Source organism: Myodes glareolus, chromosome 6 (assembly GCF_982192425.1).
Source record: "Myodes glareolus chromosome 6, mMyoGla1.1, whole genome shotgun sequence".
NCBI lineage: Eukaryota > Metazoa > Chordata > Mammalia > Rodentia > Cricetidae > Myodes > Myodes glareolus.
Window position 1 is genome coordinate 43,148,083 of NC_142031.1, and position 27,118 is coordinate 43,175,200.

At 36.2% G+C, this 27,118-nt stretch overlaps 1 pseudogene and 1 gene segment (V, D, J or C); both read left to right on the plus strand.

Annotated features, from left to right (window-relative positions):
• The first annotated feature begins 1,178 nt into the window (after nt 1–1,178).
• LOC148121749 (immunoglobulin kappa variable 4-1 pseudogene) lies at nt 1,179–1,846 on the plus strand (annotated as a pseudogene). Its single transcript, XR_015738205.1, has 2 exons — nt 1,179–1,321; nt 1,518–1,846. The product of XR_015738205.1 is annotated as an immunoglobulin kappa variable 4-1 pseudogene (transcript).
• A 24,251-nt stretch (nt 1,847–26,097) lies between these two features.
• On the plus strand, nt 26,098–26,877 carry LOC125404233 (immunoglobulin kappa variable 4-1-like). The segment is given in 2 exon segments: nt 26,098–26,233; nt 26,447–26,877. Coding segments are annotated over 2 exon segments (465 nt in total).
• The last annotated feature ends 241 nt before the right edge of the window (nt 26,878–27,118 follow it).

Consider the following 27,118-nt stretch of genomic DNA (forward strand, 5'->3'; position numbering starts at 1 on the left):
ACTTGTCATATTCTTAGACACTGATTGGAGGAGAGTTACACATCTGTCATATTTTTGATCTGAGATTGGGAACTTCCTTAATCCACATGCTCTGTATCTCCTTATTGGAAGCAGACAAAGAGATTTGAATACTCTTATCAGAAATAATTTAACAATATTACATGAAAAGTAAAAGTATAAAAATTATATAATTAATGCAAATAAATGGTAAATGCACGTTACTTAAATGTATATTTAATTTTCAATAATATTATTGGCTTAATGCTAAAATGGTAATGTCAGATAACTACTTGGATTTTGGCACCAAATGCCTGAACTGTCATGTAACAACTTGATTAATAACACACATTATGAAAAAGTTGTCTCCATGCACAGATTAGATTGGCCTAGAACTTTTACCCCAGGCTTGATTTAGAATGGCTGTATTCCCTTCTGGAGAGGTATTTATAGTTTTCATTATGTCAGCAAGACTGTTTTCATCTACTTTCAATACTGCTAATTTATAAATTATCTTAGAATCTGCATTATGAAATAAACACTCTTGGTAAGTATTGATCTACAGCAATGACTATTTGAAAAAAATTAAGTTTGTTTTCTTTCTCTTCTATTTTTCAAAATTTATCATCTTGTTTCAGTTCCTTTAGTTGTGCAGATGAAACTTGTTTCTTCAGAGTATACCATTTATTGATATTTAAGATTCTCTTATTTCAATCTTAATGTTACATAAGGTTTACACAGAATGAATTCTGGGCTGCTCTTTTGTTAAGTATGGAAACTGGAGCAGAATATCAGTGGAACTGTTCATTGTCCTCTATATATGTATGGTTTTAAAGGTAGGAGAAAATGAACAGATTCTCTCTCTTTCTCTCTCTTTCTCTTTCTCTCTCTACCTTTCTTCATTTACTTCCTCCATCATATCTTTCTTTTTTTGAATTTTTTCTTACTCTAAGTTTCTTTTGTTGTGATTTTGAACATTTTTATCATTTCCATAGTACTGTTAATTTTAGATAGCTTTTCTAAGATTTTTGAAAAACAAACTGATTTAAAATTGTTGTGGTCTTTAAACCAAAGTAGTTATTAGAATCTCTAATAGATTTCTGTTTGAGTGTTGTTGATTAAAACCAGCCACTCATACACATGCCGACGCATTTCCCTTATGTATTTGCTAACTGCTTTGCATGGAAAACACCAGCACAGGCCAATGATCTAGAATTTATAATCGAAGCCTTTTCGGTAAGAACTGAGCTACATCAGACAGGCAGAGGGAGCAACATGGTGTCACAAACCCAGGTCCTCATGTCCCTGCTGCTCTGGGTGTCTGGTGAGAAATTCTAAAGTATTATAATCTTTTTGTAGTCAATTCTTTATATACAAGAAATTTACAATGTGTGCTCTGAAAGGTTATGTCTTACACAATAATACTCTGACAATACGATATTACACAAATATTAAATGACAAATTTTAACTGTTACTGTATTTTTAATATATGCATCATCATTTCTATTGCTGATTACAGGTGCCTGTGCAGATATCGTGATGACTCAGTCTCCATCCTCCCTGTCTGTGTCAGTAGGAGAGAAGGTCACCATCAACTGCAAGTCCAGTCAGAGTCTTTTAGTTGGTAGCTATAACTACTTGGCTTGGTATCAGCAGAAACCAGGGCAGGCTCCTAAACTACTGATCTACGATGCATCCACGCGGTACACTGGAATTCCTGATCGTTTTGCAGGCAGTGGATCTAAGACAGATTTCACTCTCACCATCAACAGTGTTCAGTCTGAAGACCTGGCAGATTATTACTGCCAGCAGTATCGCAGCACTCCTCCCACAGTGCTTCAGCCTTGAACAAAAACCTCTCTGAGATTCTCACCATCTGGCTGCTCCACACAGTCCTGGACCTGCACACTTCCCCCTGCTGCCTGAGAATGTTGTGTTCAAACAGTGGTTAAAAAAAATTTACAAGCCCAGGAAAAATAATGGGCTCAATGTCTCTTATGTCTTTAGGTATGAAAAAGCCTTTAAATGAAAATGTAAAAATAGCTTAGTATTATCTTTCTATTCCTTCTGTAACACATTAACACAAGCTCTGCTGCTTGGATATGAGGGATTTATTTTTACAGTTCTGTACTTACAGTATCAAATATAAGACTCTATGGGCAGAAATAATGATGAATGCAGAAGGTTTGGAAGCTCTAGGAAAATGTTTTATGTTCTTTTACTGAATTATGTGGTGTTTTCTTATTTCCTTACTGGGGTTCATTTCTTCTGGTTTTTTTTTCTTTCCCTTTCCATAAGTTCTTTTACTTTTTATTACATTTTAGTTAATTGAGTAGTCTTTTCTGTGTCCTTGTGAGTGTATATTTGTTTGTCTGTGTGTATGTGTGGGCATGTTTCTAGGTACATATTTGACATTGCAAATTTGTGGACATCAGAAAACACTTGCACATGATTGTTTTTATGTTATTTGGGACTGGGGATCAAAGTCAGGTATGACATCATGCTTGGTTGCAAGTGTCTTTGCCATCTGATGCATCATTCTGTCCCTTAAAATCTATAATTGAAGCAAATTTATTGTACTCAAATTTCTTTTTTTTTTAATTTGTCTTTTTAAAGTGATCTTTTCTCATTTTTCATACTTATCCCAGTTCTCACTCACCTCCTTCTCCTGCTCCCCCACAATCCCACCCCCACCCCCACCTACTCCTCAGAGAAGGTAAGACTTCCCACAGAGAGTCAACACAGACTGACTCATTACTTTGAGGCAGTCCCAAGGCTCCCCCCACCCTATATTTAGGTTGAACAAGATATCCCTCAAAAAAGCATGGGCTCCAGAAAGTCACTTCAAGCAATAGGGATAAATCCTCACCCCACAGCTATTGGCCCCACAGAATGCCCAAACCACACAAAGGTCACCAATATTCGGAGAGCCGAGTTTGGCATTATGCAGGTTCCCCTGTTATCAGTCCACAGTCAGTCAACTCCCACTAGTTCAGATCAGTTGTTTCTGTGGGTATACACATTGTGGTCTTGTCCCCTTTACTGATAGTTTTTCTCACCTTGACTGATCTCTGGAATATTGGTCTAGTACTTAGCTGTGGATCCCTGCATCTGTTTCCATCAATTACTGGGTGAAGGCTTTATGATAACAATTGTCATTAGTCTGACTGCAAGGACTGACCAGTTTAGGCAATATTTCCACTCTTGCTTAGGGTCCTTACAGGGGTTATCGTTGTAGATTCCTGGGAATTTCCCTGGTACCAGGCTTCATGCTAGCCCAATAATGGTTCCCACAATCAAAATATGTCTTTCTTTGCACTTCCTCTCTGCCCTTCCCCAATCTTGAACAACCTGCTTCCTCATATTCACCTCCTACCTTCAGTACTGCCTTCCTGCTCTGCCCTCCCTTCACTCCTGCCCCATGATCCTAAATTTTTCAGGAGATCGTGTCTATTTTGCCTTCCAAGGTGGATACATATATGTTTCCCTTAGGGTTCTCCTTGTTACCTAGCTTCTATGTGGTCATGGACTATAGGCTGGGTATCCTTTGAATTACATCTAATGCCCACTTAAGAGTGAGTACATACCATGTTTGTCTTTCTGGGTTTGGTTTTACTCCTTCAGGATGTTTTTTCCTAGTTCTATCCATTTACATGGAAATTTCAAAATATTAGTGTTTTTTTTTAAACTGTTGAGTAGTAAGTACACCATTGTGTAAATGTACCATATTTTCTTTATCCATACTTTGGTTGAGGAGCACCTAGGTTGTTTCCAGGCACTGGCTATTATAAATAATTCTGTTATGAAATCAGTTGAGAAAATGTCCTTGTTATATGAATGTGCATCCTTTGGTATATACATAAGAGTAATACTACTGGGTATTAAGGTATATCAGTTCCCAATTTTCATAGAAACAGCCATACTGACTTCCAAAGGGGCAGTACAATTTGTTCTCACACCTGCAATGGAGGAGTGTTCCACTTACTCTGAATCCTCTCCAGGATAAGCTATGATTGGTGTTTTTGATCTTAGCCATTTTGACTGGTGTAAAATGGTATCTCAGAGATGTTTTGATTTGCATTTCCCTGATGACTAAGGATGTTGAACATTTCCTTAACTGTCTTTTGGCCATTTTCAATTCTTCTGTTGACAGTTCTATGTTTAGGTCTGTACCCTGTTTTCTAACTGGATTATTTGGAATTATTTTGATGTGCTCTGTCTGAAGTGTGGTTTGCCAATCAGTTAACTGTGAGTTTGTCTTAATTTCTGTGTCCTTTGTGTTGCAGAAGCTTCTCATTTTCATGAGGTACCATTTTTAAATTGTTACTCTCTGTGTCTGTGATACTAGTCTTATATTTAGGAAGTGGTCTCTTGTGCCTATGCACTCAAGGCTACTTTCCCCTTTCTCTTTTAAGTGTTTTAGTATAATGAATAGATGTTGATGTCTTTGATCCATTTGGACTTGAGTTTTGTGTATATAGATAGATGTGTCACTATTTGCATTTTTCTACATATTGACATCAAGTTATGCAATCACAATTTTTTGAAGATGCTTTCCTTCATTGTATAATTGTTGCTTCTTTGTCACGAATCAGGTGTGAATAAATGTGTGGAATAATATCAGGGTCTTCAATTCGATTCCATTTGTCCAATGGTTGTTTTTTATGCCAATACCAGGTTGTTTTCATTACTATAGTTCTATAACAGAGCTTGGAGTGAGGAATAATGATGCCTTTGGAAGTTCTTTTATTGTAAATGGATTGTTTTACTCTATTTTCTAAAGTAATATTTTTTCAGTATTTCACAGAGTTTGACTATATGTACTAGCCTTCCCTATTGCACCTTATCTCTCCTGTTACCTCGTCTTCCCTTGGTCCCTCTATTAATTTTATCATACTCCCTCTCATGCATACACATTCACCCATGTCTTCACCTCTTACCACACATATCCACCAACACCCACATTCATACATATTCACACAGATACACACACATACAAAGTATGTGTATACATATACAAAGACATTCATTCACTCATATAGATATATTTAGAATCTGCAAAGAAGGAAAACTGTGATATTTGCTGCTTCTGATTCTGGGGCTACATTTCCTTCAGAAGTTTCTGCATCTAATTTCCAAATGTTGAGATTGATATCCCTCAATCCACACTAATAGTGGATATAACATTGTTTCAGAAGATGCTCCCTTTTAGTCTTCTATCAATGAGTAGACTTTAATGTTTATTGAGGGGAACATTTGGTGTTCCTTTGTAAACCATGTACTAAATAATCATGTACATACTTTCATGAAGAAGCACACTGAACACCTATTTTGGATATATGGCAGGGAACAAGTGACACAGACTGCATAAAATTGTCAGAGATTTCCTAATTACTAAAAGCTTAAATCTGCGATCTTTCTGTGTTCTATGTCTGTCTCTCTACCTGGAGATGGTCCTTTTTCTCTCCAGGACAAATACTATGTCTCTTTCCCTGGTTTCATACCCATCCTTCTCCTTCCTCTATCTCCTGTCTTTTCTCTTGTTCCCTGACCTATGTCCTTCTGGGGTGAAGACATCTGCTTTGTGTTGAGAACTTGGTTTTGTGTGCCCTTAGTTTATATTTTTTTTAACACAGAACAAAGAAATCACTATAAGACACAATAAAGCAGAAAAAAATATTCTGAATCAAGTTTCAAAATGAAGAAAATGAATAAGAAACATTGAAACATCGTTTGTTAAAAATTTATCATCACTATAATATCAAAGAATTCTAACATATGATAGAGAGACCAATACCACAATTCATAACAGAAAATCTGAGATATAAACTAGATATTTAGGAAAGATATTGAATGAAATGAGAATGAAAAACTTTAAATCTACAAATTATTGGCAATTATAGAAGGACATTTAGTTCTAGAAACAAATAGGATTAAAGAAGAACATTTACAAGTCATACATTTTGCTTATCATGTACAAAATAACACAAAGTAAAGTATCAGAATCAAAAGATATAATTAAAAATGCTAACTCAAATCCAAAGACAAACACATCAGAATGACATCTGAACTTTCATTCAAAGCCTTAAAGTTCAGAAAACATGTACCGATATATTTTAGAAGCTGATAGTATGTAATTAAATGAGCTATTTCCAGCAAAATTGTATTTTTAGTTGAGGGAGAAATAAACATATTACCAGAACCTAAGGTATTCCATGACCATGAAGACAACACTATATAAGATAGTATAAAACAGTATGCACATAGAAATAGAGTGTTTCAATCATGAGAGTACTGAAAAAAGTTTCTGTCATGTAAAGAAAAGATGAACCACGACTATCAGGAAAGGATTATAATATGTCCAACACGGTAATACAGATAATTCAAATATAATTGAGGAGCAAGGTATATTAGGCACCTCATCCTAAAACCTTGTTTCAACCTTTGTAAATTGCCATTTTCAAATGTGCTACATCTGTCTATTTATCCAGAGGCAGTCCAATTACCCTTAAGGACATATACTCCTGCTACCCTTCCCTGGTTACATTTATGTTCTTACTTTTAGATATTGCTGTAAGTGGTTTGTGATAGGGTTGTGATTTTATAGGTGATAACTAAGACTTGAATTAGGAGCTTTGTGATAGAATTCTGCTGTTTAATACAGATTATGTGATGCTCCCACCACTGTCAATATCCATTACATCTCCTCTCACTCTGGAATGAAGTTGGGCTTTCTCATAAAGTTTTCTTCCAGAAGAAGGATATTTCCATCATATTCACAGCCCAACCAAACTCTCTGTTGCTGCTTCTGCCCCTTTGTCCTCATGGACTTGTGGTCAATGGACAGCAAGGAAACAGGCAACCAACATATAAAATGCACATAGAAGGTAAGAATTTTCCTAGTACAATAGCAGATGGTAATTTTAGCATTCTGCTTGTTTTTTAGACATTCAAACTGAAAACAACCAGAGAAATTTTTGAATTAAACTACAGAAGAAATGAATGACCACCATGACATATAAAATATGTCTCATGTATCACATATACATGTAATACACACACACACACACACACACACACACACACACACACACATCATTCAAAGTATCCCATCATCCTTCTTAAAAATATACATCATTTTAAGCCACAATGTAAGTCTCAGTCTTAAAAAATTAAGAAATTCTAGACGAGCCCCATTGCATTCCCAAACTCATATATCTCCCCGCAACCTCAGTGGAACTCTGAAACACATTTTGGTCCAATACTGAGTGGAATTAAGAGGTAAGTGAACAGCCATATGGCAGACACCCCACTTTCTAGGACCTCCACAGTGGCACAAAACCATGGGCCCCTCCTCCAACTCCAACTTCCTTGGCTTTTCTAGCCAGCCAGCAGAACGTTTTCCTGCTCCAATACAAAAGAAACAGAGCAAACCAGGAGAGAAGTCCAAGAGAGCAGGTTTAGAGAGACCTCAGAAGCTTCTTGAGACATAGACATTGAAAGTACCTATCAGACCAAGAAAAATTCCCAAACACTTAGACAGCTAATGCTAAGATTGAAGCAAAACATAAAGACACTGCCGACTTCATTTGAAGAAAGCGATGGGTAGACACCAATGAGAAGCCAAGGACAATGGCATTGGGTTTTTATCCGACTGCATGTACTGGCTTTGTGGAAGCCTGGTCTGTTTGGTTGTGCACCTTCCTTGACCTGGATGGAGAGGGGAGGACCTTGGACTTCCTACAGGGCAGGAAACCCTAACTGCTCTTTGTACTGGAGACGAAGGGGAAGGAGAGTGGGGGGAGGGGGAGGAAAATGGGAGGTAGGGAGGAGGCAGAAATTTTTTAATGATAAATAAAATAAAAACAATAAACTAAAAGAAATGCATCCAACAATCTAAAAAGCAATATGGTAGCACCAGAATCCAGTTATCACACGACAGGGAGACTTGATCATCCTAATTTACAAAAAGCAGAAGAAAATGACTTTAAACAATGACTTTATTTTAAAAAAAATGACTTTATGAAAATGATGGAGAGCTTTAAAGAGGAAATGAAAAACTCAAACAAATGTAGTAACAGACAATCAAAATTGGAAGAAATTAATAAATCCCTCAAAGAAACCCAAGGGGAAAAAAAAAAAACCAAACAGGTAAAGCAATCAGTTCAAGACTAGAAACAGAAATAGAGGCAATAAAGGAAACACAAAACAAGGGAATTCTGGATATAGAAAATCAAGGTAATGAACAGAAACTACAGAAGCTATTCTGAGAAGTGTGTGAACTGCAATAATAGTTGTAGATGTGCCAATGCTCTTGCAGATGCAGTGAATACAGCAAGAATATTGTTTGGAACTTGGATATTAGTAAATTTGTTGGAGGTAAGATGAAAATGACTGCAACCTGAGATACCAGTTCAAGCACTGTACTCAGGGTAGCAAAACGAATACCTTCAGGATAGCTGAGACTTAGAACAGGTTTTTATCTATCTGATGGATAGACTTTCATTTCTGTGAGTAAAAAATCAAATATACATGTTTTATGATGGCACCTTTTTATTTTGCTTCATCTTGAAAAATCGTTTTCTGAAAACCTCTCTGTCTCTACATAGCTACATCACTTTACAGACAGCTAAATATCTCTTTTTACAAACATGAATTTCTTTCCTACAGAGCAGTACATCTCTAGTTACATCTATTTTAAGAGTTACACCCTTAATATTTTCTCCATGTATTCTCCACAGAGCCACTTACTTTTGTACCTCTTCTTTACACAGTCAAATTTCTTTCCATACAGTGTCATTCTCCACACAGTCATATACTTTTTCCATCACAAGCATCTTCCCTACACACATATCTCTCACCCAGATACCTACATCTTCTATAACTATCTACTCACTCAGTTACGTCTCTTCCCATTTCTCTGTCTCTCTCTGCACATACAGCTACATCTCCCTTTCACCATGCACCCAAGTTCTCTCTCTCTCTCTCTCTCTCTCTCTCTCTCTCTCTCTCTCTCTCTCTCCATTGTAAAGCCCCTGGACAAATACGCATCCCATTTTCAGGGTCACAGAGGCTTACCAATTACATTGTTTCTCTTAGTCTAGGGAGTTTGTGCAGACTGGAAATGGTGAGTAAATTAAGCATGTAATTCTCAGGGATTTGTGTCCTCAGACAGAAAGTGACATTAAAATTGTATTGAACAATATAGAATTAGTTGTCTGAACCTTGAAGTTAAGAGTATTGCACAAGTCTATTCCTATTTACAGGTTGTGATCTGTGAGCTCCCTTCTAAAAAATAAAAAAACGTTATAATGCCCTATTTGGAGATAGTTTGGGATTATTTGACTCACTTTTCTTATATTTGATGTGTTCTGCATCATCTGATATATATTTTTGGTGGCCTCTAATAAATCACTGATGCCAGCAACTCTCAGCAAAAAGATGACACTGTCAGCACAGCTTTTGAAAAATAAGGAACCACAACACATCCATATGTACACACTAACAATGGTCTTCAAACGATATTACAAGACAAACATAAAGTCAGGAATTTCATGACCATGAAGACAGAATTGCATAAGATACTATAAAATAACTATTTACATAGAAAAAGGAGAAAGTGCTTCAATGATGAAAGCACTGTCATGAGGAATAGATGAACACTGATAATCAGGAAGACAGTCTAGTCATGTGCCTAACACTGTAAGCCATAAAACTCCAGTGGAGTTGAGGAGTAAGGAAAAATAAAACAAATAAAAAATAATACAACAAGAAACACAAACAGAATTATTGAAATTGATAAAACATTTCTTAATAACCTTATGTTAGCACAATTCAGTAAAAAAAATTAAAAAAAATATTGGACTAGATTTAAAAACTATATACAACTCTGTTTTATCTATGAAACACACCTAACTGGTACTGAGAGTACACCTAACATGTACTGAGAGTCAAGTAATGAAAAAAAAAATCTACCTATACAATTCTAGACAGTTGGGGTAAAAACACAGTGGGGTAAAAACACAGTTCTACTGCTGTCTGGTGCAATAGAATACATACAAAGCTTAATCAAAAAGATAAATAAGGAAATACAGAAAATTATTCACCAAAGGTGTACTTTAATTTTGGGACTTAAATTTTATGAAACAAGTCAGGATACAATGGACATAGGAGTTCAGGTATGCTCTGATAGAACAGAAGATGGTATTTTCAATAAAACACACTTCTCTTTAGATTCAAACTGAAGACCACTAGAGAAACATTAGAATTGAAGTGCATGATAAAAAAACAAATGCAATATACATGGAAAATATATCTCATTTATCATGTACATAAGTATATATGATTAACCTAAGGCCACCACTTCCAATTCATGCAAATGAAATCTAAGTTAGAATCAAAAGGATTCGAGAGGTTACAATATAACCACATCAGTTTAAATTCTTTCCCTTGGTCAGACATATCACAATGGATCTGGAGAGATGGCTCAGTGGTTAAAAGCCCTGTCTAGTTTTCAAAGGATGTAGGTTTACTTTCTTCTCAACATTCATGTGAGAGTTCATAACTATGTGTCACACTAGTTCCAGGGTATCCAGTTTTTTCTTCTGGAATTCAAGGGCAATAGACTCATATGTGCTTCACAGATATGCATGCAGAGAAAAGACATATCTACATAAAGTTCAAATAAAAACATCCCTTTGAAAACCTTAATTGTGAGGAATCATGGTACTCCTACAACCAATGCTGTTTAGAGCAAGCAGAGCAGTGACAGTGCACTGCCTAGAGGGAATCTCTAAAAGTACCTGTTAATTCCACAGGACCCACTACACAATCACCTGTAATACACTAAAATTCTCTTAGGAATTCTTTGCTAATCATAACTGCTGTAGAGAGACATAAAAGTAGGTGTCCTTTGAGAACCAATTCAAGGCTTTATGCACTGATTGGTATATTGAGACATTAGCCATAGTGCAGATTGCTCAGAACATATTTAAAGGCAGCTTGTTAGTCCCCAAGAAGCAACCTCTCTACTCCAGGTCTCAGAGATGGGTCAGCTTCTCTCCAGGTCTGCCTTCTGCTGCTCTGGGTTCCAGGGAGAGGGTACAGTGTTGGAAACATCTCTTGTAGCCCTTGTAGTTCTCCATTATTTAGTGTGCTGATCATCAAAATTATGACATTTAATTAGTGATAAGTTTCTATTTTATTTTATGGCTTCTCAGAGTATAGTTCATGACTGCTATTACCCATTCTACATGATGGTTTTACAGTTGGGTGCTTTCAATGTATCTGTGACATCAAGGTGTGTTTATTATTCCAGGTTCAGCTGGTGATATTGCGCTGATCCAATCTCAAACCTTGTTGCTTGTGTCTCTATGCAGAGGGTCACCATCTCCTGAAGGGTCATCAAGAGTGTCAGTTAATCTGGAGTTAGTTACATGCACTGGTATCAACAGAAATCAGGACTTCACCCAAACTCTTTTTCTCTTTAGCTTCCAACCTTGAATCTGGCATGCTTACTGTGTTTGGTGGCAGTGGGTCAAAAGAAAGATTTCAACTTTTCTATCCATCACTTTGGAAGTACTGCTACTGCAAGCTATTACTGTCAGCAGACTAGGGAGTTTCTTCCCACAGGGCTGAAAAAAAATTTCTGTCGTTACTATGCACTGAGTATCAGTCTTTGATCTGTGTTGTTACTCACTCATGTAAAACATGGAATTTGAGAAAACTTTGTTGTAAAAATAGTGAAAGTATGAAAAACAAATTTCTTAAACTAATGTGTGTGTTTATCCTATCATATATGCTTGACAAGTTTTCAAATTTCTTCCTTAATAAAGATCCATCTGTTACTATTTTCAATGTATGGTTTTATGTTCAATAGATTGAGTAGACAACTATTCAAAATTTATGGGATGTTTTATCAATTGTTTAAAATAAGTTTGAATATTAAAAACTGCTACTTGTCTTGAAGACACAAATTGACATCATCCTAACATCACACTTAATCTTGCATTTATTGGAGATTATAAAAGTCCCTCTTCCGTGGATTTCAGACAGGCCTCCTGAAGTTGATTTACTATTTAACTTCTGATCTGCATCTTTTTGTCCATCACAGAAGGTCATACATGGACTAGTGCTCACTAGCTTTTCTTTAACCTTGACCAATACTCACAACTTTCTCTTCCACAATGTGGCCACATTCTCTTCTTGCCTACTTTCACTTTTTGCTATCTTCTTAGATGGAAAATTATCAAGTCTTACTATATATCCTGAACTGACCTGGAAATCACTACCTAACACGCAGTGACACTGCGCCTGCAACCCACCAGCCTCTTCACCTGGTCTGCTGAATTACAAATCACCACACCGGGGTCCTTTTGCATATTCTAGTTTTTCTCCCATTGCAGATGCATGAAACTCTAGAGGCCCAAGATCATGGAAGCTTTACTCTACAGAAATCCTCCACTTCTTCATGGACCTTTTTTAGACTTTTATTTTCATCTGATGTAGAGTGAGAAACTTCAACAAAATGATCCTTAGCAGCACATTCAAGGACATATGTTTAAAGTTTCTGTGTTAACAGCTTACCTCAGGAGAGTGAAACTGTACTGTATGATTTTCTTAATGCTGCATTACAAATTTTCAAAAACCCAGTGACTTATGAGCTCAATATCTGTAATTTGTCTGCATAATCTCCTCAGACTATCACAAGTCACAGTCAAGGTATTGTCAACGCTGTATTCTTCTCTGGGTACTCAAGAACTTCTCACTGTAAGAGTAATGCAACATTCCCCCCCCCCAATTTGGTCTCATTAAGTTTTCTAAGATTAGCTTGACTTTGTAAATGTTTTGACTCAACCACTCATGTACCAGGATTAAAAGCCTAATAGTTCATGTACAAATATTTCTCACAGTTACTGGTGGGACATGCATTATGGAAAAAAATCAAGGAGATAGAAGATATCAAAACTGCTATTAATCAGTATTGACCAAGAGAAGTGGGCTGAACAACATTCCTAAACACAGAAAAATGAGTATTGTATTCACATACCTAATGATGCTTTTCAGAAACAAAACTATAGACTGAGCTACAGAGAAAAAAAATAATACATTTATGTGATTTCTATTTTTATGAGAGCTGAATAAATTTCTTTGTACATAAGTGACTTTCAATATCCATTTATATGTTGATAGACACTGGATTGATTTAAATTCTTGCCATTCTGTATAGTTTAACAATTAACATGGGCATACAAGTAAATCAATTTTATGATGATGTACATTTGCTCAGAATATACCTAGTGAAGGAGTACCTAAATTATATTGTAAATTTCTGTCTTCTTGTGGACTTACATACTCAAATTCACACTGGCTGTACAAGTTTTCAGTCCTTCCAGCACCAAATACACCTTTCTCTTTCTGTTATGTGTTTACATCATTTTTTGTCTCTTTCATGATTTCATTTAAATTTCTTAATCAAATGAAGTGATTTATGTTTTTGTTTTGGTTTCTATCTGAGCGCCAAAAATTAGTGGATCCACAAGACACTAAAGATCAACTAGAAGCCACTAACCAACGTCAGAAGAACCAAGACTAGTGGTAATCTGGAGTTTCCTTTACCTCCAAACATATCTATTTATTTAGGAGAGATTGGGTGATATTTATTCTCCTGATCTCCATGTTTCTATACTATGGATGGTGGAACTGAAAGTACCATTAAGGCTTTGCCTGGGTGAAGCTGTTTTTCCCATGGGGCACAGACAACGGCTGAAACTTGTTTGTCTATGGTTCTTCCTCTCACACAATTTCAGTAATTTTCTATGATATTCCAAAGAAAAATAATATGTGTTAGCAGTTGGGCCATCTAAGTAGGGAGATTTGAATTTTAGGCTAACAATGTATGTGGAGATTGCATTCTGTTTACATCATGATAACAGAACATCTTGAGCACCCATTTTGCTGAGTTTGAGGATGAAATATGATTTTCCTAGTCCTTCAGTCCCAGTGGTGTCCTTGAAATAGTGTGTTGTGCCCACGAACTCCAAGTCATTAACATCAGACTTTCTGTCTCCAAAGCTGGGAGCAAATTAATCTGTGTTGTTTTCAGCCAATGTGTTGTAGTTAACTCAGTTTTAATCACAGGCTAAGGAATCTAATGCACCAGAATGGAAACTTGAATTTTGAAAAAAAAAACAGTAACTAAGGACTGTCATGCTTTTTCTATCACATGTAAAAGAACATGGGCATTTTGTCCTTTAGTGTCCATGCTTTCCCCTTATGTACAATAAAAACACATGTTTAACTGCAAAAGTCTTTGTGTTTGTAAGACCCCTGTCTCCATGGGTCCAGTCTGATTAAGCAGCTGTTAATGACTTGAAAGCACAATTTGAGCTCATGGTAGCTGTCACAAAGCAAAATACAAAGTTTAACACAGATACAGAGAACAATGGAACTTTTAGGCAGGGTCTGGGGCAGATACTCATCTGTCATATTCTTGACCTTGAAATTGGGAACCTCCTTAATCTGCATATTGCTTGTTTCTCTTTTATGATGAGTGTTAGCAATTAAACAAAGAGGATCTGAATATGCCTATAATAATTTAACATATTTTACATGAAAAATTGATGCATGAAATTATATAAGTGCAAATTAAAAGGAAAATGCATGTTACTTAAATGCACATTTAATTTTCAATAATATTCTTGATTTAATACTAAAAGTTTAACATTAGATAACTACTTTGTCTTGGATATCAAATGCCATGAGCTGCCTAGTAACAACTTGATTAGTAAGACCCACTTTTGAAAGATTATCTCCATGGATAGATTAGATTTCCTAAGACTTGTGTCTCAGGATGGCATCAAGCACATAATCCTCCTGCTTATATCTCTTCATTTCTTAAATTGCAGATGAATCTCAACTTCTTGCCATGAGGTTTTGTTTATTTGTTTTTCTGTTTCTTGTACTTTACACATAATACTAAGTTTGTAATTTACTTCTTATATATACTTTCAGAGTTCAGCAACCTGAAGTCCAGGCAGGTTCTATGGTCTCTGTTATTGCTTCTGATTTTCATTTATACTAAAATTTTTTTCCCTTAGGATGACAACATTCTCTAGTGCTGTTGTCTATTGGTGTCTATAGTACTGATAGTTGATATAGAATGGTCAAAACTCCTTCTGAAGAGGTTTTTACATGTTTACTATGTCAATAGAACCGTTTTCACCCTCTTTCTATATGGCTGATTTCTAGATTATTCTAGAATATCATTTCTGAAATAAACACTCTTGGCATTGTTCATCTATACCCATGACTACTTAAAGGAATCCTGTTTATTTGTATTCCCTTTCCATCTTCCCAAATTTAGAGTCCTGTTCCATTTTCCTGATGTTGGGTGAGGATGAGAGGATACTTCTTTGTTCTTTCTGGGTTTCCTTTGTTTTACGATGAACACTTCTCTCATATCAATCTTAAATGAATATTCCCCAGGATTTCTACAGAGTGAATTCTAGTCTGCTCTTTATATTTCTGTTCCTTTTTAAGCCTGGAAACTGGAACCCAGGGTTCACTCAGCATGAGTGACTTCAAACATGAGAAATAGTGAAGCCAATTAGTCTCAATTCTCTCTGTCATACTTTTCTCCTCTTCTTCACCCCACCCTTTCTTTTACTGTATATTTTCTTACTCTAAGTTAATTTTGCTGTCATGAATTTTTGAACATCTTTCACAATTTCCCTACTATTGTTAATCGGAGATAGCTTTCCAAACAGTTCCCCAAAGCAAACTGGTTTAAATATGTCTTGGATTTTAACACAAAATTGTTATTAGAGTACTTAATATATTTCTATTGGAGACCTATAACCTGATATCTTTCAGTGATCATAATATGCCTCTGGTGTTATTTTTGCCTGTTGATTGTCACTAGCCACTCACACACACTGTTCTTATGCATTTTCTGACTTATTTACATGGGTGTTTCCAGGAAAGCCTAGCTGCTCAGAAGGTATAAACCAGACTTTTACAATGTGAACTGAGCAGCATCAGGTAGGTAGGGGTTGCATATGTTGTGCTCTCATGTAAAAAAATTCTACCTTATTATGTCTATATTCTGATTTAGAAACATCTTATTTTGAAGATATAGAAAGGAACAAGTGTGTTATAAACTACATAAAATGCAGGAGATCTCCAAATATGTTAAAGCTGAGTGATTCTGCCCAATGAACCGTTTAGTGTAGGTGGCTAAATTTAGAAAATCCTAAAATAAACCAAAAGAGGTACTTAAACCAACAGTTATGAATCAAAACACAGAAACACAAGACTATGAAAAAAATTAAGCCAAAAATTGTACCCCAAGTGATCATATATAACTTAATGAATCAACTCAAATATCTGAAATAGGTAAAATTTTGGCTGATGATTTCAAAAGTATACTCTTAAAATGGTGAGTTACCACAAAAGATACAAATAAAAATTTTATTCAATCAAGGCTATAGAGAAAGCTAGTGACATAGAGGGAAACATAAACAAGGTGGACAATATAATCAACAACATACCAGAATAAGTGAACAAGGGGAAAATATCACAATTAAAATGTTATTTTAAAATTTCTTTGCATCAAATACAACACACAGTGAATGAGCACTATCCCACTCAAATGTGTGGCTCTGGTAGGCCTTGCTCCTCTCTCCATTTTCCTCTTCCTCTGCTCAAACTATTAAAACACTCTTGAAGCTAGTCACCAAGTTATATTTGCTTATTTGGCCAGTTTCTCCTCCTGAGGCTGACTATCAATATCTAGCTATCAAAGAATCAAAATCCAGCAATCACAAGCCCTTATTGCCTCAACTAACTAACATGTTCATGAAGATTAAGCACCTCATCTTATTACGAGGTCTCTACGTCTATAAATTGACATTTTCCTATGTGCTATGTTGAAACATCATTGGGTAAAAAAATTGTCATGACTATAATGCCCAAGAATTCTAGAATATGATGAATAGACCAATACCAAGATTTATAAGATAAAAAAAGAGCTGAGATAAAAACTAAAGGCAGAGGGAACATACCAAATGGAATAGAACAGAAAAATTCATATCTCTAAAAAAATTTTTGGTAAGCACAAAAGGGCATTAAGTTCCTCAAATTACTATCACCAGATAAGAAGAGAAAAAAAACATATAGTAATTTTCTGTTTTCTTGTGGACTTCCATAATGAAGTTCACAGTAGCTGTACCAGTTTTCAATCCCTCTGGTACCATACACTGCTTGTTCTTTCTGTTCTGTCTTTCCAACATTTTTCATCAATTTATGATTTCCTTTCAATTTCTTAATCAAATTAAGTGATTTTATGTTTTTGCTTTGGATTATATTTCACTGCCAAAATTAGAAATCACTAAATATTATCCATAACTCACTAACCAACTTCAGAAGATCCCAGGTTATTGATAATCTGGATCTTCCTTTACCTTCAATCATAAGTCTGTATTCAGAAGAGATTAGATAATGTTTATTCTTCTGAAGGCATAAGTCACAAAACAATTCCACACCACTTTGGAATTATTATTAATAAAAAGTTTATTTATTTAAAGAGTAAATGTGCAGATCACCATCCTAGACCATAGTCTTCTGTGTGACCAGGAAAGGAGTCTAGTACCTGGAAGCAGAGTCCAAAGCAAGAGAGACAGAGTTGGGCTACCTCTGCTTTATAAAGCAAAATAGTTCATAAGATACCAAGTGGGCTGGTATCTTAAAGGCTATTGGCTGAAGGAGTGAAAGGAGCTCCCACAGCACCTCCCCCTTTTTGTTTAAGTAAGAGACTTCCAAACCAGATTTTAAAAAATAATATACAGTAGAAACAGATATAAAGTATAATATTAGAATTACAATCAGCATAAACAATATTAAGCAAGGAGCATGTGATAAATATTTTAATGAACATTTTATCCTAAGGATTCTATGTCTTGTTTTGGATATGGCTTGGCTAGATCGTAAGAAGACAGTAACTATGACTGTCTAATCTTCAACCCTATCAAAGGCCTAAGAAGGGAGATAATTTTACTTGAGCAGGCAGGAAGTACAATCCCGTAGCTTCCAAAGCTAGCAATATATGATAGAGATAACTGGCTACCTCAGCAATCACCCAGAGTCTCATTTGCAACGTTGAAGCAACCAACTTTGGCCAAGGCCTAGAATAACTGACAGACCATTTTCAAAGTCAAAAAATTTTTCAGAACTGTCTTATTTTGTCTTGGCAAGATTTGATAGTCCTGTTTATCCATTTTAAGATACTATATCTTGTCAGTGGTTGAGGCATGGGCATTTCTTTGCCAAAAGGCCAGTTTTTGCCAAAAAGGAAACAGGTGCCAAATGGAGTGTCTTTGGTGCTCAACGTTCTCTCAGGAATAGATCAGTGCTGTCAGGAGCAATCATGTCTCATGCCAAAAAAATCTTAAGTTGTTTAACTGCCATGTTCCACAGATCCTTGAAGTGGTTGAAGATTGCCTATCTACACAGAATATAATCTCTATGTATCTAAACAACATAATTGATCTAACTGTATGTACAACAAACATGAGTAACTATTATAATAATAATATATAATATTATTATATTATATTATATTATATATAATTATATATTATATATAATATATATTATTATATATTATATTATAATAATTATAATAGTCATATAATAATCATATAATAATTGATCTATAATAATCAATACCTGTATAAATTAAAGACTAAAACTTCATGTAAGAATATTAAATACCGTGTAAGCAAATATGCAACAAATGAGGACAATAACCTCAAAATGTAAACAATATATAAGTATCTTGATCAGAGGTTGGAATATAATGAAATATAAAAATATATCCTAAAAGTTTTATCAATATACAAAATGTCCTAAACAGAGATAATAACTTACATATATACAATCTGACAAAATAAATTTGTATAGGTGTACAAATAAACAAAAGTAACAAATATAATTGAACTTGTATCAATATATAAAAACTATACCAATGTAAATTATTCATGAATAATAACTCACAAGTATTCACTCTATTACCCAATGTTACTATCCCCCAGTTTTTTAAAACAAACAAAATTTTCACAGCAACCCTCTATCTAGTACAACTAATAATCAATAACCTCTAAACAGTGTTCCCAACCCTATGGGCAAACATTTTGGAAACCAAAGATACAGGATGTGATCTGCCCCACTAAAAAAGGTACTGAGCCATGTGACTAACATATACTAGAATAATGGGTTAATGTAATGTAAATTATAAGACTTAACAAAAAGCCTGATCTAATGGGCCAATCATTTTATAAATTATGGAGACCTCTATGTGATTTTCTTTGGGGCTTAATGGCTGTGAGATTTGGGAAGAACAGAAATCACAACAACCAGGACTTTGTGTTACAAATGGCACCAGAATGTGTGGATAACTGCATCCACATAAAACCTGAGACAGCTTAGGAAGTAATTCTAGAACAAAATAACAGCATTACACATGGTTTCTTTTTTTAAATTATAAAAGTTTATTAATTTATAAAAGTTTCCATTTCCGCTCCTCCTCCCAACACTCTCCCACTCCCCCCCTCCCTCTCCTCCTCCCTCTCCATCCCTAAGAGCAGTCAGGGTTTCCTGCCCCATGGGAAGTTCAAGTTCCTCCCCCCTTTCTCCAGGATTCTAGCCATAATTAAATGTCTTTGAGCCTACACATGGTTTCTTGATAGCAGCAATTTCTCCAGTCTGCTCTGCTTGCTAGAGGCAAGCAAGCACTCTCATCTAAGAGAGGCTTCCTGCCTCAGTTTAAGCTGTAAAGCCTTGCAGATCTTTTAAGAGATCTTGCCAAGAAACACTTAAATACTGTTGATAAAAAGCTGACTACGTGCTTTTTGGTTTTCAGCTGTAACAGGAAAAAAAAAAAAAAAAACTGTTCCATCCTGCCAGAGCAAACTGACTCTTTTAGGCAGCTGGTTTGACTACAAAGAATTTGAGTGTTGTTTGTGAACACACTGTTGTGGCTGGCTTACTGGTGAGGACCTTGAAATACCATAGAATTGTGGCAAAAAACATGGCTCTGACTGGTACCTCTGCCATGAGACTGAAATCACAGAAAGCTAAGAAATGGGGTGGATTCAGCCGTCAAAGCCATGGCTTTAATCCTATCCATATTGCCTAGTAAATTAAAGACTTATGTGGTCAGAAAAAGAGACATATACAGTAAAGATAGATTCAAAGATGAAGAAAATCTCTAAATGGATTACTGTGTGTTTAAAAATATATGCAGGCTTGGAAGAGAAAAAAAAGGTTAAAATCCTTTAAATTAAAAGAAAGAGAGTAGCTGGGTGTGGTGGTACACATCTTTAATCCCAACACTTGGGAGGCAGAAGTTGAGGGACCTCTGTGAGTTCCAGGTGTGGTAGCACACACCTTTAATCCCAACACTGGGGAGGCAGAGACAGAAGGATCTCTGTGAGTTCAAGGACATCCTGTTCAATAGAGTGAGTTCCCAGATAAAATACACACAAACCCTTTCTCAAAAAGCCACACTGATGAATATCACCATAAAATCATCATCTGGTGATGGATAGAGATAGAGACAGAGACCCACACTGGAGCAGTGGGCTGAACTCCCAAGGTTCAGATAAGGAGCAGAACGAGGGAGAATATGAGCATGGAAGTCAGGACTCCGAGGGGTGCACCCATCCACTGTAATGGTGGGGCTGATCTAATGGGTACACACCAAAGCCAGCAGGACTTGGACTGATGGAGCATGTGATCAAACCGGACTCTAAACATGGCTGACAAGGAGGGCTGACTGAGAAGCCAAGGATAATGGCACTGGGTTTTGATTCTACTGCATGTACTGGCTTTGTGGGAACCTAGTCTGTTTGGATGCTCACCTTCCAAAACCTGGAAGGAGGAAGGTGGACCTTAGACTTCCCACAGGGCAGGGAATCTTGACTTCTCTGTGGACTGGAGAAAGAGAAGAAGGGGGAGTGGGGGAGGGGGAGAGAAATGGAAGGAGGGGAGGAGGGGAGAAGGTGAAAAATTTTAATAGTAATAATAATAATAATAATAATAGAATGGCAAAAATGAAAAGAAATAGAGTTTTAAATAAAGCTGTATAAAGATGGAAAACACAAAGATACTGTATGTTAGAGTGCTGTCTTTGAATTGTTGAATGATGAGGAAGGAGAAACAGCTACTAAAAGATATTGACTAATAAATGCTGCTGAATTAATCCAAGATAGGTATTTTGAAAATAACCTTGACTTCAAAATTGAAGTCAAAAGGTATGCTACTTTGGAGAAAAGATTTTGCTCTTGTTTCCATAGGAAATGAGAGGCTGTGGGTTCATTCTGAGTTATGAAAAATCAGCTTTGTTCAAGGAAGACTCCCTACGAAATCTCCAGTCAGAAGAGATGAGCCAGATATCTGAGTTCTACATCCAGAACTGATTTAAGACTGATGCCTGAGATGATAAAGACTCACAGGATACTCCAGTCAGGACTTTATCATAAATTTAAATTTTCTTTAGGTCCCCATAAGATTATCAGCACCACCAACCAGCAGCATGTAGCCTGGAAAACTATGCCCACATGTCCAAAAATAGACTGTGCATATTTTCCTTTGTTTAAACAACAAAAGAGGGGGAAGTGATGTGAGAGAATTCTGTATTCTGTCAATAGTGTTTTAAATAAACACTGAATAGCCAGTAGCCAGGTAGGAAGTATAGGTGGTACAACCAGACAGGAAGTAGAGGCAGAGCAATGAAACAGGAGAATTCTGGGAAGAAGGAAGTTCTCTCTGCAGTCCTGTCCAGACATTGAAGAAACAGAATGTGAACTGCTCCACTGAAAGTGGTAATGAGCCATGTGGCTAACATACACTAGACTAATGGGTTAATGTAATTTATAAGAGTTAACAAGAAGCCTGAGCTAATGTGCCAATCAGTTTATAACCTATGGAGACCTCTGTGTGATTTTCTTTGGAGCTTACTCACTGTGGGAACTGGGCAGGACCAAAATCCCAACAATCAGGCCCTCATTTTATATTCTCCTGTTCCATATTTCTGTAATGAAAATGGTGGAGCTGAGAGCACCCTTATGGTTTGCCTGGGTGAAGCTGTGATTCTCAGGGAGCACAGAACTCACCTGTAACTTGTTGCTGTGTTGCTCTTTCTCTCCACAATTTCAGGAAATTTTCTATGATGTTATAAAGAAAAGTAACATGTGATAGCCTTTGGACCATCTAACTAGGGAGATTTGCATTTTAGGCTATAACTCTGTATTTGGAAATTGCATTATTTTTACACCATGAAAAATGACAACATACTCAGCCCCCCATATGACTGAGTTTGAGGACAAAATAGGTTTTCCTTGGGCCTTCATTCACAGTGGTGTCCCTGGAAGAGGATGCTTTGCTCATGAGCTCAAAATTATCAACATCAGACTTCCTGACTCCAAACCTTGGGACAAATTAATCTGTGTTGTTTTGAGCCAGTGGGTTTGTACTTAGTTCACCTTTAATTACAGTCCAAGGAATCCAATGTACCATGATGAAGACTTCATTTGTGAAATCGTAGCAATTAAAGACAGTCAGGCTTTTTCTACCACATATAAAAACAAAAAAGACCATGGGAATTTTGTCTTTTTAGTCTCCATGTTTCCCCTTGTGGTGCTGTAAAAATATATGTTTAACAGCAAGAGCCTTTGTTTTTGTAAGTCCCCTGAAGAGCGATGCTCAAAAGAAATTCCACGCTATCTCAGAAGTCAATAGAATAAAGAGGTACTTATTTAGGGGTAGACTCACAGATCACAGTCCTCACCTGGATGAGAAAAGGAGCACATGCTTTACATCAGCATTTATAGTATAAAAGGCCACACACAAGTAGGTGGGTAACTTAAAGGCTACTGGCTGGAGGATTCCATAATGTACCTCCCCCTTTTGTTTAAATAAGAGAGTTCTAGGCCTAATACAAAATTATATATAATAAGAACAAGTATCAAGTATAAAAATTAGAATTACAACAAGCATAAACAATATCAATCAAGAATCAATTGATAAATGTTTCAATCATTATCCTATCCTAAGGAGTTTAAGTAATGTATTAGAAATATCTTGGTCAAGTCATGAAAGGAGAGTAACTATGACCCTCTAGTTTTCAAACCTATTGAAGATCCAAGAAAGGAAATATTACTTGAGTAGGCAGGAAGTACAATCAAGCACCTTTCAAAATGTCCAACAAATGATAGAGACAACTGGCTACCTGGGCAATCACCCAAATTCCTGTTTGTAATGTTGGAGCAACCAACTTTGGCTAAGGCCTAAAATAACTTACAAACCATTTTCAGAGGCAGAAAATTTTTAAAACTGTCTTACCTGTCTTGGCATGATTTGACAGTCCTGTTTTTCTGTTTTAAGATACTATATCTTGTCAGTGGTTGAGGCATCTTACTCTGTCTTAGAAGGATTTGACAGTCTTTCATCTTGTTTCCTACTTGTGCTACTTGGACAACAAGACTTTTTTTGGTAGTCAATGCATGGGTAGTTCCTTGTCCAAAGGCCTGTTTTGTGAAGAAGAAAACAAATTCCAAGTGAAGTGTCTTTGGTGCTCAACATTCTCCCAGGAACAGATTGGGGCTTCCAGGAGCAATTGTGTCTCATATCAACATAACAACGCTAAGTTATTTAAATGTCAAGTTCTACAGCTCTTTGAAGTGGTTGAAGATCACTTATCTATGCAGAATACAATCTCTAAGTATCTAAAGAACCTGATTAGTCTAATTATAAGCCTCACAAACACAGAGAACTCTTTACCTATAATTCTTAATACCCATATATCTTAAAGACGAAGACTTTGTATTAGAATATTAAACAACCTTTAAACAACTGTGCAACAAATAAGGACAATGACCTCAAAACATATCTATATACAAAATGCCTTAAGCAGAGGTATAAGCACACATGCATACAATATGACAAAATAATTTTGCCTAGTTATACAAATATTATAGACAAAATAAGTAACATATTCAGTATTATCTAAGTTTGTATCAATGTACAAGAATCTATACCATTGTAAATTGCCTATTCATAATACTTCACAAGTATTCACTCTATCACTCACTATTATTATTAGTGTGAGTAAGCACACGCTAACCTATTATTCCATCCAATTTCCGCCCCCATTTTTTCTAAAGAGATTCCTGAGTCTACATACACATTGGATACCAGATGAATAGGGATGATAAGAAAAAAAATCCTACACTAGTTCAGAATTTAATATAATAAAGGGTTGTTTATTTAGATATAGAATCAAAGATCACAGTCTTCTGCTTGAATGGGAATCCAGTAGCTGGAATAGAGAGGGCACACATGCTTTATTTTGACATTTATTGTATAAAAGGCTATGCCCAAGTGGGCAGGTAACTTAAACGCTACAACACCCCTCTGTCTCCATGTGTCCAATCTGAATGAGCAGCAGTAAATGACTGAAAGCACAATTTGAGCTCACTGTAACAGTCACAAAACAAAATACAAAATTTATCAAAGATCCAGAGCCAACACAACTTATTAGACTTTGTTTGGGGCATTTACTCATCTGTCTTATTATTGATCTTGAAATTGGCAATTTCCTCATCCACATACTGCTTGTTTTCATTTTGTTATGGTATGTTAGCAGTTAAGCAGAGGAGATATGAATATTAGAAATAATTTAACATTTTGTACATGAAACCTTGATGTATGAAATCATATAATTAATTCAAAGAAAAAGGGAAATGCAAGTTACTTAAATGCATATTTAGTTTTTGTTAATATTCTTGACTTATTGCTAAAATCTTAACATTAGATAACTACCTTGTCTTGGATAGCAAATGCCATGGGCTGCCTTGTAACCACTTTATTAATAAGACACATTTTTGAAAGATTGTCTTTATGGACAGATTACACTAGGCTAGAAATTGTGCCCTAGGCTGGCCTCAAGTACATAATCCTTCTGTTTATGTCTCTTCACTTCTGGGGTTGCACATGAATATCAAATTCTTGCCATGATGTTTTGTTTATTTATTTTCCTGTTTCTTGTACTTTACACATAATACTGGGTTTGTAATTTCCTTCTTATATATTCTGTCAGAGTTCAACAACCTAAAGTCCAGGCTGGTTCTATGATTTCTTTTATTGTTTCTGATTTTCATTCATACTTAGACATTTTTTTTCCTTAGGATGGCAACATTCTCTAGTGCTGTGGTTTATTGGTGTCAATAAAATAACTACTTGATATAGGTTGACAGAAACCCCTTCTGGAGAAGATTTACATGTTCACTATGTCAGCAGGACCATTTTCACCTACTTTCAACATGGCCGACTTCTAGATTATTCTAGTATATGCATTCCTGAAATAAACACTCTTGACAGTGTTGGTCTTCAGCCATGACTGCTTGAAGAAATTCAGTTCAATTTGTTTCCCTTTCTATCTTCCCAAATTTCGAGTCTTGTTTCATTTTCACATTGTTATGTGGAGGATATTTCTTTGATCTGCTGTTTACCATTGCTTTGAGATAAAAGTTTCTCTCGTCTAAATCTTAATTTCCTCCCATGATTTCCAAGAGTGATGTTTTAGCTGATATTTGTTTATGTTTCATTTTTGTTCTGGAATCTGGAGCTCAATAGTAACTCAGAATGAATGAATTTACACATGACTGACAACAAACCCAACTAGCCTCAATTCTCTTTCTCATATTTTCCTCTTTTCTTCACTCCACTCATGCTTTCTTTTACCACATGTTTTCTTACTCTAAGTTTCTTTTGCTGTTGTAAATTTTTAAACATATTTTACTATTTTTAAACATATATTTCTATCATTTCTACAAAAGCAAACTGGTTAAGATCTTTTGGATTTTAACACAAAGTAGTTTTTAGAGTACCTATTAGTTTTCTGTCGGAGAACTATAAGCTGGTGTCTTTCAGTGATCATTCATTCTGTCCATAGTGTTTTTTTGTCTGCTGATTTTCATCAGCCACTCACACACACTGCCCAGAAATTTCCTTATGTGTTTGCTGACTGCTTTGCATAGGCCCCTCCAGGTCAGGCCAGCTGCTAAGTATTTATAAACCAGACTTTTACAGTGTGATCTAAGCAGCATCAGATAGGCAGGGGGAGCAAGATGGAGTCGCAGACACAGTTCCTCATGTCCCTGCTGCTCTGTGTGTCTGGTGAGATATTTAAAAGTGGTATAATCTTTGTAGGGTCAATTCTTTGTATATAAGAAATTTAAAGTGTGTGCTGGTCAATAATATTTCTTATTGTATTTTGTAAGATATACACTGACAAGGTGACACTGCAAGATTATTAAATGATAAATTTCAGATGTTACCATATTCTGTGTTTGCATGTTATGAATCTTCATTTTGTCTTCCTTATTAAAGGTGCCTGTGCAGATATCGTAATGACCCAGTCTCCATCCTCCATTGCTGTGTCATTAGGAGAGAAGGCAACCATCAGCTGCAAGTCCAGTCAGAGTCTTTTCGACAGTGAATACAACAAAAACTTCTTGAACTGGTACCAGCAGAAACCAGGGCAGTCTCCTAAACTACTGATCTACTATGCATCCACTCGGGATACTGGGATCCCTGATCGCTTCATAGGCAGTGGATCTGAGACAGATTTTACTCTCACCATCAGTAGTGTCCAGGCTGAAGATTTGGCAGATTATTACTGTATGCAAGTTAATGAGTATCCTCACACAGTGCTTCACCCTCCAACAAAAACTTCTGACAATCTCAACATCTGCCTGCACCACAGGCTGTCCTGCACCTGCACACTTCTCCTTTCTGTCTGGTAGACAGTGAGCTTAAAACTATGATCAAAATGTGGTCAGACGAAGGACTGCGAGGGATACTATCACCCACTGATACAAGGGGTCGGATCTAATGAGAGTTTACCAAGGCCAGATGGACCGTGACTGAACGAGCATGTGATCCAACCAGATTCTCTGAATGTGGCCGGATTTTCTGAATGTGGCTGGCCTGCAGTCTTACTGAGAAGCCATTGACAATGACACTGGGACTGGTTTCCTCTGCATATACTGGATTTTTGGG